General features: G+C 38.6%; 1 protein-coding gene across 32 annotated transcripts in view; it reads right to left on the bottom strand.

Annotated features, from left to right (window-relative positions):
• Positions 1-13414, bottom strand: part of CEP170 (centrosomal protein 170) — a 73852-nt gene that overhangs the window by 35178 nt on the left and 25260 nt on the right. For 24 of the 32 annotated variants that reach the window (XM_083432095.1, XM_083432089.1, XM_083432084.1 and 21 more), the window contains exons 8-9: positions 4920-5390; positions 1830-2467 (exon numbers count right to left, since the gene is read on the bottom strand). In XM_083432095.1, coding sequence (XP_083288221.1) covers positions 1830-2467; positions 4920-5390 — 1109 coding nt within the window. The remainder of the gene's footprint in view (positions 1-1829; positions 2468-4919; positions 5391-13414) is intronic. The other 8 variants (XM_083432102.1, XM_083432101.1, XM_083432104.1 and 5 more) reach the window with 1 other exon arrangement.

Here is a 13414-nt window from a genome sequence, read left to right as displayed (position 1 = left end):
AGGGGTCGAGTTTGTTGCAGCTGTCATAATAAATTACAGTTTAGTATGACATACAAACATGACCTTTGCCTGCATTTTGATGTAAAATTCTGAACCAAAATGTATCTGATTTGAGGTCAAGCATCATACTAGGTGGGGAGCACAGGCTTAGGGACCGAATGCTGCCCTCTGGTCCTCTGCATCTGGCCCCTGGGACTCTCCCCATGTCATATCTGGCCTCCTTTGTAGGCCACACAGACCCTCCTTGGGCAACACCCATTACTGGCCCTGATCCACATCTCCCATGCTGTTGCATGACTGGAGTATGTCATTAACCGTGATGATGCCTCTTGCCTGCCTGGATGAATGCTAAAGAGAGTATATGGAAAGGCGTGTGAAGAAACTTTTGACTTTTGCATGGCTGGGATTTAGTCCACTGTACATGATGCTGAAAAACAACAAAGCTGCTATGACTAATAAGTTCCAACCCTGGCTTCCAAATGTTCAAGGCTCTTAGGCTTCAGGTAAATGATCCTGCTTAGTATCCTTACTATGTTCAGAGAAAGCTAAAGAGAAATCCTTCACCATTTCTACCCTAAGCAGATACACAGAAAGGACAAGCACCAGAAGGTTTGGTTTATGCTTTGGGGGCTAAGATAAAGTCTACTGAGTTGTAAGCCAACTCAGTAAAGAAGTCTAGAATGTAAGAATGTAGGAACATAAGAAGCACCTGCTAGATCAGGCCAATGGGCCATCTAGTCTAGCATACTGTTCTTACAGTGTCTAACCAGATGTCCATGGGAGGCATGCAAGAAGGGGCTAAGCTCAACCACTCTCTGCCCACCTTTAATTCTCAGCAACAGGTATTCAGAGGCTTACTGCCTCTGACAGTGGAGGTGGAACATATCTACTAAGAATTAAGTCCTATTAGGATTAGAATTGGTGTCTAAATGGTTATAGGAATTATAGCATGCATGTTTAGGAAACTTTAACTAGCTCATTTTCTCACTAAATTATTTTTTATATATTCCTTGGGTTGCATCCAAATTTGGGAACCAAAAGGGGATCTGCTTTTGCTAAAGAAGGGGAATGATCTTTTGTGTGTGTGTGTGGTTTTTTTTTTTGGGGGGGGGCTATTTCCTTCTTCTCCTTGCATCCCCCTGTAAATCTACTGTGGGTGGTCAGGGACCCTTGGTAGCAGCACAAGTGGTGGCCCTGCCAGTGGGCTGCAGAGGGTCAATATGGCCAACGCTCACAGCGCTAGTAGTCTCTTGTACCGTTGTTCATTGTGTATGTGAGGTCATCCATGGCTATCAAAAGGAGAGCTAGTTCAGTAAAGTTCCCAGGGAAAGAAAATAACACCAGGAGAGAAACTTCTGGAGGATGTCAGACTTCCTATCTCTGCTTTAAATGGATATACTTGACCAAATTATTACGGTTCTTTTTTTAAAGGGTGAGAGAAGAATCTTGCTAAATATTAGTGATGGACTTTAATAATTGCTTTAAAATTTGTTTTATTACAAACTTGATACAAGACAGGTGGAGTATCGGGCAACATAATCCTTGCTTCATTCTTTTCCCTGTATAGCCGTCAACATGGTTGGAAAATAGAAAAATCTGTTTAACACATAGTTTGTATGTACTCAAGAAGTAGGTTCAAAATACCCTTTTGCTGCCTAGTACATAGCTTGCAATGAGGGATAAAATACTACGAGTTCAAAATGTGGTTTGAAAAATAATATATTTTTAAAAACACCCTGATTTATTAGAATAATTGTAGTTACTAGGACCCCACCATAAACACCATGGATTGGGGTTTTAATAATGGCACTCTTATTTAAATTGCTTACCTTATCAATCATCTTGCGAGCTTCTACTTCCTCAGCATTGGGGTTTTCCAGTTCAATAGTGTAAGTACCTTTATCACTTTGGTCATCCTCCTCCTTTTCAACAGCCACCGAAACGACCGGGCTTTTAATCTTTTTCTCCATGTCCTCAGTTGTACTTGGTCTATTCCCAAGACTTCCAGAACTTCTCAATAATGCAGTTTGTAAGAAAGGCAGTGCAGCAGAAGGCTCTTCTGACTTTTGCTTCAGAAGTTTTGCATGTACTGCTCTTTGTTGGGCGGAGCTATTCTGGGAAGGTGGTAAACTGCCTTTGGAGTCGCCTGATGCAGGTCTCGCTTTTTCAGTTCTTGTAGGGGGTGCCGGAGAAGACGTTTCAGGGAGCAGAACTCCCACGTTTTGAGAAAAGGAATAAGATCTCCTCTTCCGGGAATGGCCTTCATCAAAAAACTCGATCATAAAAGCAGTCTGACTAACAGTTGGCTGGTCTGAATGTTTCTCTGTGTCCTGGGATTTTGTGTGCAATTTTTTCTGCTCAGCATAATGATGCCTCAACTGTTCTTCAAGTGCTGCCCGTCTACTGTAATGCCTGTGTGCTCCGGCATTTTCTGAATCGCTCTGTGTCCCATCGTCATGTTTATTTCCTGCAAAGACAAAACAAAACATAGAAATCTAGCTCTACATGAGCAGCGGTAATGCGGAAAGAACCTCCGAAAGTTAAGTGAATACAGAGACAATATTTGCTTTTCTGTTAGAAGCTCAACTGTCTGTTAGTAACAAGCTCTGCAAGCTTCCCATAGCAACAACAGACACATTCAGACTTGCCATGCACAATGGAGTCTTTTGCCAGCTAATCAGTGAGGGAGATGCATTTGAATTGTCTTATTCAGAAAACAGTCAGTTCCCAATCATGCTGGATGATGAAATGTGAATGTGCTACAACAGCTATACCAAAATTAGCAGATCAGTATGCCTTCTAAACTGTATTAGTACCTAGCTACAAATAACTCAGGAGCCAGAAAACAAACCTTTGCTTCTAAACATATTCCATGAAGGGTAGAAAGTAAAACAGGAGGTAACAACTGTACAGTTGCCACTATCAGTGGAAAGCTTTTGGCAAAAGCTTAGGTTTGGAACATTAGAGTTGTTTTCCCAGAATAATTTTCCAGCTAGTTATCAGTGTGGTTTCCGGAATACAATTCTTTATTAGCAGCAATAAACAATTATGGTTTTTTCCCCATATAACGAACGGAGGTGGAGCAAAATAGGGCAGCTTTAGACTTTTAAAAGAACCCTTTTATGACTGCAGCTCTGTACCCACTTATCTGGGAGTAAGTCCCTTTCAACTCAGTGGGGCTTAATTCTAAGGAACCATATTTAGGATTGTGAGATGCCTAGAGAAAAAGTTCTAGGTGAACACTGAATATTTGAAAGTAAAGGAAGTTTGAATGCATATAAAATCAAATATTGTAAGAAAATATATATTTAAAGAGCTTAACAAGGTCTTACTATAGTTATACAAACAACAGAATGTCTCAAGGTATGTCCACATAAGTTCTGGTCTGTGCAGTCCTGCACCAATTCTCGTCCCTGCTGGGCTACCTCAGCACACCTAAGGCATACTTGGGATTTGGCTATTGTACAGCCTTCATTCATAACCATTCCTAGCCAGAAAACACAAGCCCTTTGTAGCCTGCTTTTGACCAAGAACTGTTGTGCCAGGTTTGATCTGCTGCAAGCAGTCGTTACACAGCCTTTTGTCCATGCAATTAGTTATCTGGAAGCTCATGCTAGAGATGGTCGAAAATGGCTGTGGACTGCACTGCTAATCTTCAGTATAGTTAATTGGTGCAATATATTTATGAGTATAGCAGTTACAAACTGAGAAAATCAAAAAGCCCAGAATTGTAGTTAGATACAAAGATGCTCAATTTACAAAGTACGATAAGAAGGTAGTCCATCTTCAGAACACTGCGATCTTCCTGGGATATGGGCTCTTCAACCTGCTGTTCTAAATTTATATTTAGTAGTAGAATAAATGCTGATTATGGAAATTGTACTAAAATTGGCTTGAGAATTCATTAAAACATGCTAATGGTATCTTATGCAAATTTTGCTCCTAAAGAGCAACCTTCTTTTAATGCATAATATGCAGAATTACTTACAGGATACCATTTAAAGTTTTGAGTTAATTAGTTACAGTTCTGGAAGAATTTTCAAATAAGAGTTCTAACTTATATGAATTAGTTACAGCATTCTATTTCACACTGAGTGTGCCAGAGTAAGTTCCTTAATAGAAGAAATAAAAACACGTTTCAGCTGAAATAATTTAAAATATATACTTATTTTTGAGTGAGTATACTATGTATTACCATTACAGACTAAATATCACTCATAAGATCAGGCAAACCATCCTGAGAGATTTGTATGAAGTATAATAATATAACTGCCAGTCAGTAGGAAGATGTGGGTGAGGAATAAAGTGAAATGATGTTTTAAAAATATGAGATGTAAAGTAAGGGTAATCTGAAAGGCAAACCAAAGGAAAGTTTTTCAGTCAAACTTAATTCACTGAGCTGATAAAAAGGAATCAGAAAATTAGAAAACAATTTAAACCTGTTAAAATCATTAAGTTGAAGTCTATGACCTATATTCACCAGCTTTATAAAGCTTGATGAAATGTTCATCTCCATTTTTCTTATGTCTGCCCAAAACCCATTTTAAGCAGCTTGATTCCCCCCCCCCCACTTCAACCATTCACCACTTATTGAACATTAAACTTTATTGAAAAGAGATGCCTGAACATGGATGCATTTTTAATCTTTTGTGAATACAATATTAGCAAGTTTGCTTTGGTATTTGTGTTTTGTAAATGTACCAATGCTATAACATCACAAGCTTTGAATAAAAAGGTACAGATTTTTTTTGCAGGGGGTGTCCTGGCAGAATTGGTTGTCACTTGATGCTTTGTCTAAAACATTCTGGTCTGTAAGAATTCTAACAGAGTGTAGTAAATGTGTACCGTTCCAGTTAGCATACTTACGGCTGAATATTCAAGACAAAGGAAATAAATACAGCTGAAATTATTTGTTTTACCTTTCAGTCTCTTCAAGTAGACTGGAACATCACTCTTAATACTTTTTGAATCTTCCTCTGTTGATTCCCAGATCATTGTTGGGGGATTGTTTTGTGCTAACCAGTTTGCCACTTTGCTCTCCGGGGCCATCATCACAGTTTGAAGCCCAGGAAGATCCTGGGCACCAGAAGGAGAAGGCTTCTTAGATTTGTGGCGCTGGTCTGGAGTGAATTTTGTAACATGATCTTTGATGGTTACTTTTCCTGGGGTGCTGTCATCAAATTCAATAGTAAATGAAGCATGCCCTGCCCCTGCTATGTGTGTGTCTTTTGTTGGGATCTCATGAATAGTACCCTCAGGTATTTGGGAATGTTGATGGAATTCCTTTGTAGGGATTTCAAAATAACTTGGCTCCCTACAGAAAGGATAATTTTCTTCTTCACTTGCAGCTGCAGATTGCTCCTCAGCTTGCTTGCCATCTGTGCTGCATCCTATTAAGAAAAACAAAGAAATTGAAATTCTCCAATATTGCAAAAGCCGAGGCTTCAAGGAATTTCAGAGTTCACATAAAAGCCAGGAGACAATTCTTGGGAAGGACATAAGAAGAGCCCTGCCAGATCTGATCAAAGGCCTATTTAGTCCATCATCCTGTCTCCCAGTTGCCTGTGGGAAGCCCACGAGCAATGCAGAAAGACTGAATAATGTCGCTCCAGAATTGCAAGTCTTGTCTGTTGATAGTTCCATATTGAAGACAGGCATGAAAGTACGCACATCTAACCGAAAGAAAGCTCACTAAGAATGCCAAAGAAACAAGTTCATGGGTATCAAAAGATTACACAATTGAATAGAGCCATGGGGAGGGGTATCTTTGTCTTCTTCATCTGCATGAAGTCCTGAAGAGTAAATATGAACTTGGCTTTAGTTCAGATTTGAATATATCCCTGCCAATGGAAGCAAATAAGCTAGATTGCAGTGACTCAAGACACTTCTGAAAATCCAATGCCGAAAAGTACAGTGCAGGAAAGGAAGATAAAATTAAAATGGAATGTAACGTCTATAAGCAGTAAGAAACATGCAGTAGTTTGTAAATATCTTGCTTTTTGATGGATAAAGAAGCCGGAGAAGAGAGGAACAATGTACATTCTGAATAAATGCTAAATCCAAGCTTTTGTGGAGCTGCTAGCAAAACATTATGCATTCAGCACAATAAGCTTGCTTGCCAAGTATTAGAGATCTGAATGCGCCACAAGCAACTGCTGCTGAAGTGAATACTGGTAAGTCGATTCCAATGGTTGAATGGAGCAATATCATTTATTTTTCAAGATGCACATAAACAAGTAACAAGATGCACAAGTAACAAAACAGATAACTTTAAAACACTAACACATTTTAAAGAAATCTACTAGCATATTTACTCTGTGGATGAAAATGGTACAGTGTCATGCAAAATGCATTTTCAAATGGGCAGCACAGCAAACAGAATATTCACAATGATTTTCAGGAGTCATGTCATTTAATTTTACTATCGTTTCTTTAGAAAGAAGCAGCTAAAAAGCTGGGGCTGTGTTTCATGTTAAAGTGCTAATGAATTCCAGCGCAACATACAGCTGAAGACATTGGGGAATGAATGTTATTGGCAAGGGATCAGAGAACTGGTACACAGTATCCTGTGATCTTCAGCCTCAACAGAAAAGCAGCCGATGAGGTTTACTTTGTTTTACCACAGTGTTAAAATATAAAATGCTTGTCCAATTTTAAAAGATTATTCCAATTAAGATTCACAGTTTTATGCAACATCTCCTGCCAAGACTAAATAAGAACTAGGAAAATTTGCTCTGGAATGCACATTTTTGCTCCACTTTCTGTGCGAAAAGATAGGTTTTTAAATTACTTTTAAACTGTCTATCTTTTCTACGGTAATTACTTTGGTAGAAACCAGTAAAGAGATTTCCTCCACCTCCCTTGCAATTAAGATCTATAATACATCCACTTAATTAAGCAACAAAAATTGCTCACACAAGAACGCATACATTGGCCCAGATCAAAAAGTGCTCATGTGCAACTTCTCATGCTGCTAGGTGCCTCCTTCCTGCTTCAGCCCACATTTCCATATCCCATATTATTCTGGAGGGTACTATAACATTCAGGAGCAGCTTTACAGGGGACTCAGGTGGAGAATGGGGTTGGAATCCCCTGTTGAACAAGTGACATTCTGCTTTTGTATCTTTGGCTTGAGGCCACTCTATAAAATGTCTTAGATTTTTTTTAGTTATAGCACAAGAGACAAAAGTGTGGTGGGTTAAAAAGTCAACTTCCTCCAATTAGGTTTTTGGACCCTGAATTGATGTTGCTGTTGCTTTGGAGAACTGTGCGAAATCACTTCTTAAGAGGGAAGTTGTTAATAGATTTTAAACACCCTTACCTTTTTCTAGTAAGCACTGTAGCATGCAAAGAGTTAACAGTTCAAAAATGAGTTCTCTGCCAGGATACTGTGTACTACAACAGTGATGGGAAACAAGACAGGCAAGTTGCTTAACTACCATGCAATGCAGAACTGGATGTACATGAAATGAATGGTATCTGTACAAGAATGACAAAATGTGAGCATCTACGGATTCGAAATCAGGAAAGTAGCCGAGGTTTCTGGAGATGAAAAACAGCAAGGTTTTGCTTTCAATGGAAAACAGCACAGTGAAGGAAGCAAGAAATGCTCAGGGCAGAAAGCTGGTAGGGAACAGGAGGATAATAAGAGCAGGTGTTAACAGCAAAGCCAGGAGCTAAGAGCGAAGCTGGGTAAAGTAGTAGGGGGTGGCCTGCAGGGAAGTCCATGGAAGGAAGAACAAAGACAGAGCAAGTCTGTTTTGATATGTGATGCTTTCGGAGAAGCAGTTAGGATGGATTCTGAATTGAAGGAAGTAAAAGTGTTTGTTTATATGAAGGAGACGGATTCTGTAGGAGTGGGAGCTAATAGACCAGAAGTGCAATGATACTTATCATCTCAACTGTTCTAGGAAGAATTCAATAGCTGGAGGTTGAAATATTAGCACTGTGCTTTATCAAATACACTCTGTTACAATATATTGCTTGGCAGCCAAGTTATTTCCAACTCTGCTATCTTCTTGTAAATTCTTCACTATTAAACAGGCAGCTCAGTGCTCCCAATATTGGGGTGTGTTCATAGTTAAAACCTGTTAAAAGTTTAAAGAATTACAGTGCAATTTACTGTTTAACATGTACAGTTTCATAGAATCTGGCAATCATTAAGAATGCAAGTAACAGAAGCAAAGAAAGCTGTAGTCAAGAACCAAGAAAACCAAATCAAAGAAATAAATTATAAATAAATAATTATAAATTATAAAAAGTTTGCAACCAGCAGTTCAATAATTGTTTCAAGGGTATTTCTTCCCTGTAACAGATTTTTAACTAGTCAGAATGTATAAATGGAGTTTGTTTGAGAGCTCTCTGGATAACCACGAGAAATGAGAAATATATAGATGGCACAGACATACAAGCATAATTAATTAAGCATGTTTTGCTGTTGGTTTTTGTTGTGTTTTGTTTTATTAACCACCAGTACTTCTAAGTTCAAAAGTACCCCTAAAGTGTGTTTGCAACTCCCCATACCCAAGTCAATTAGAAAATGTGTTTTGATAGAAAGTTAATAGCATAAGTGAACCTACAATAAAAATATGCTATGTAGACTGCTCTCACTCAGGATTCCTGCCAACCAGTCATGCTCTCTCCTATGATATTACATGTGTTCCTCATTTCCCCGATAATCAGTCAGTATTTTACGCCCAATAAGCATATTCAATCCTCACTCCACTGTATGCAATTTTTCTCCAAATGCAGGGTTGTGGTTTTAGATGAGCATTTTTATACATCTGCAGATCCTTGGATTGCACTGAGCTGATACCGCTTCCTTGTGTATTGATGGTGCCATTTTGACTACCTAAGGAATGGCACAATTATATATGATGAAATTTTACAAATGTGTGCTGGGGGTGCATTGTCACTGTTCCTGAAACATTTAAAGTGATGATACAAAGCTAGCAAATCTACTCAGTTAAAACATCATTAATCTATAATGTAGTATAGTAGTACCTCTGGTTACGAACTTAATTGGTTCCAGAGGTCCGTTCTTAAGCTGAAACCGCGCTTATCCTGAGGTGCGCTTTTGCTAATGAGGCTTTCTGCTGCACGCATGCCTCTGGCATGTGATTTCTGTTTGCATCCTGAGGCAAAGTTTGCAACCAGGAGCAGCTACTTCTGGGTTAGCGGAGCTTGTAACCTGAAGCATTCGCAACCAGAAGTGTTTGTAACCAGAGGTACCACTGTAATTTGATATCCGAGATATTCTTTCACAAAGAACAAAAAAGGATTATGCTATAAAGACAAGATATAAAGACTGAAAATTTTAACAATTAGTAAAAATGGCTCAAGCGGGCATACAAGGGGAGACAATCAAATTTCAGATGCACATTTAAATCTGGAAATCTTTGTTCACAATCCCTCACTTATGCTTACTATTAAAGAAGCTTGAGCCTTTCAGAAAAGTCTGATATTTATAAATAATGCGTTACAGATTTTAATCTAGCTCCAGTTTCAATGCACCAAAGTGAAGAACAGTATTTTAGCCTCAAAGGTCACAGACTTTTGTTTGCAACTCTCCAAATAAGGTAGGTACAATTAAAAATGGATTGCTCAGTAGATTGATTTTGTTTCAAAACCACAGTCTAGTGAGCCATATTTGGGACTGGAAAAGACTTTTCCTTTGAATTAATAATAATAATAATTATTATTATTATTATTATTATTTTTTATTTATACCCCGCCCTCCCCAGCCAAGGCTGGGCTCAGAGCGGCTTTATAAGCAATAATAAAAACAAGATGAATGATTACAACTTAAAAACAAAAATAAAATACAACATTAAAATAATGGAACATTAAAATATTAAAATGTAGCCTCATTGCAGGAGGAGAAGGAAAAGAAAAAAGAAAGAGAGGGAGGGAGGGAATCAAACTGGCTCCAAGCCAAAGGCCAGGCGGAACAACTCTGTCTTACAGGCCCTGCGGAAAGAAATCAGATCCTGCAGGGCCCTGGTCTCGTGAGGCAAAGCGTTCCACCAGGCCGGAGCCAGAGCTGAAAAGGCCCTGGCTCTGGTTGAAGCCAATCTAACTTCCTTAGGGCCTGGGACCACTAGGGTGTTGTCATTTATGGACCTTGAGGCTCTCCGTGGGGCATACCAGGAGAGGCGGTCCCGTAGGTACGAGGGTCCTAGGCGTGAAGGGCTTTAAAGGTCAAAAGCAGCACCTGTACTCCACCGGGAGCCAGTGCAGCTTGAAAAGCACTGGGTGAATATCCTCCCATGGCAGAGACCCCGTGAGGAGCCTCGCTGCAGCATTCTGTACCCGCTGCAGTTTCTGGGACAGCTTCAAGGGCAGCCCCGCGTAGAGCGAATTACAGTAGTCAAGCCTGGAGATGACCGTCGCATGGATCACTGTGGCCAGGTCGGGGCGGGAAAGGTAAGATACCCTAGATTGCATGCAATGGTCATTTCATGGACAGCATGGAGGACTGCAGTAGGATCAGCATAAATGGGGTGCCACAGCTTGCACCAATGCAAGCACTTTTCATTAAGACAAAGCTACCATTGGATACAACCCACTGAATTTTCTCGTGTTGCTTATCATGCAGTGTCTGCTTTCCCCCTGCAAGAAAATCCAGTTACTATTATTCAATATTTACCCCAGTCTGAAACTAATATCAATCTGAAAAATGTGCTGTAGGCTTTGGAAGGAGAATCCATTCCAAGAAGTCACTAATGCAACAGATAACTTCTATACCTCTTTCATATTCAGGACCATAAATCATACCAATATTCTTTTCTCATAGAAGGGAAGGCTTGAATCAGCACAATCCGTTATAAACTTGAGTTTTTGGAATCAACAATAGACTTCAGCACTCTTGGGAGATTAGATCAGAGCACATCATATTGATGTTTATAGAGTACTATCTTTAACTGCCAAAGATAATTGAAAGCTTATAGCCTTGAAATAAAGTATGTTACTAAAAAGCTAGAAACATTCAGCACACTGAGATAGGCATTTATTTTTTGTAAGGATATATTACAGTAAGATATAAAAAATAAGGTGACAAATAAGAGTAGTAGGTAGTTTAAAATAGTACATTGTATGTGTAATGCATGTGTATCAGCACCATCCTAAATCATGTTGTTTTCTGGATCCATAGTAGAGAAAACACATCAACATTACCAAATATACCAAAAGTAAAGTTTAAAACACCTGATCTGAGCCCACTGAGGTTTGCTTGCTGGAACATTTTCCATTACAGGTTTCTACTAAGGCTGAAAAACAGTAATACCAAAATAATCTTATTAACTTAAGTCTATAAAGGCTAATTGTATCTAGTTGGCTTAGGAGAAACTAATCTCCTATATCAATCTCCTCATTAAACCATGCCCCATCTGCTATATTATATACATTCTCTTCAAAATAATACCATTTTTCAGAAGTGCAAAGTGGTGAAGCAGTTTTGGTAAATTGAGTATACCAGTTCAGGCTTGTTTTAAGTTACTTACAAAAATTATTAACAAACAACAAAGCCCTTAATTTATAAACTAGCTGCTATGAAGTAGACCAAAATCTCACATTGAATGCCATTAAATTTATGCCCAAGAAAATATATTTTTTTATCATGTTTATATAGCAAACTGCATGGAAACTCCAATGTAACATTTATGTTTCATGAAGAAATGACAATGAAGGACCGATTACATATGAAAAACGTAACAGTGGAATAAAAATCAAAGTTGATTCTGCAGATATATTTGCATATAGTTTCTGGCTCATTCCTACTCATGGAACTGTCATCCAAAATGCAAGATAATTTTTCTTACTATTTTTTTACATGGAGGGAAAAGGCTATGATTGATTGACCGGGGTGACATGCAGAGCCTCAACTGTCAACAAAAGCTAGTGCTCCTGTTGATGTCTTAAGCTTGTTATGGAATGAAAAGGAAAGCTACTGATGTGATTGCTCCTGAGTGCCTCTCCAATCCGTAGAACCTTGGTACTCAGATGAGCTCCGTCCTATGTAATGGGTTGGACAATGGTTGGAGCGCAGGTGGCACAAGTCCCAGAGTGAATGGACCCAAACACTGATTGGTGATAACTGCACCTACCATGTGGCAGTGGCAGCAGCAAAGAAAGTGCATTTCTCTGCCACCACTGCATTCTTGGTAAATCACCAGGCAGAGCTGTTTCAGTGGATAAATGGGCTTATTAGGTCCAGCCCAGTAATGAAAACATTGTATGGGGGCTCCAACCCAATGACAGCATGCAAATAACCTATATTTCTCTATCCACTTTCTCCACATCAGGTGTAATCTTGTAAACTTCTATCACGTTGCCCCTTACTTGCCCTTTTTCTAAACTAAAAAGCTAAGTAGTCTATGTAGGGAAGTTGCTCCAGCCCATTTGTGTGCACTTATCTGAAGCTCTACCATATTTTAGATAGATAGATATGCTTTTAAATTTTTGAGATGTGGCAACTAAAACTGTGTACTGTATTCCAAATGTAGCTGCACAGACTTGTATTAAGGCATTACAATATTTGAGTTTTCATCCTTTGCCTTGATCCTTCATCCTTTGATCCTTTGCCTTTTTCACAGTTACTGACATTTTTGTTTAATGATCCACAGTGACCCCAAGTTCTCTTTCCTGGTTAGTGTACTTTAATTCAGAATCCATCAATGTACATGTGGTTAGAATAATTTGCTCTACTGAACATCATTTTATGCTTACATTGAACTTCATTTGACATTTTGTTGGACTTTTCACCTACTTTAGTAATATTTTACTCACTGTCCAGTTTGATATAGTCGGACATGACTAAATGACTAAACAACCATCTTCAATAATTATGGCAATAATTATGGCACAATCTGCAAACAGGGCCACCTCATTGCTTACGCTAACTCCAAAAGCAAGATTGAATATAAAGGCAATATTGAATATAAAGACTTTTGATATATACATGTCAGGTTTTTTCCCCCTTGAAACATTGAATATAATATTAATACATGATTAGAAAATGACAGAAGGCTGTAATAACTATGTGGTTCTATCTGACTAAATCATACTTGGAGTAGAACCATTATATTCAATGAACGTTAGTCCTCACTAACTTAATTCTATTGATTTCAACAGGTCTAAGAATGACTTAGTTGAACATAACTGACAGGACAACCTGTTTTCAGGTGTAACAACAAGAATATGGGACACATTAGTGAGTTTAAGTGGAGTTGCTAACTTTTGTTTTTACTGAACTAACAGATAATTACAGCTTGTCAAATAGCCCTTACTAAAGCCTAAACTAGATATTATGGAGAGATGTATAAGCACCACTAATAAATTTCACAGATAACTTGTAGAAGCATAATTATATCATTATTTCCCCATCCCACTTGCAAGGGGTAACCAATGAAACAGA

This window comes from Podarcis tiliguerta, assembly GCF_965153285.1.
Source record: "Podarcis tiliguerta genome assembly, chromosome: 3".
Lineage (NCBI taxonomy): Eukaryota > Metazoa > Chordata > Lepidosauria > Squamata > Lacertidae > Podarcis > Podarcis tiliguerta.
Note: the sequence above shows the minus strand (reverse complement) of the source record. Positions and strands in the feature narration are given on the sequence as shown.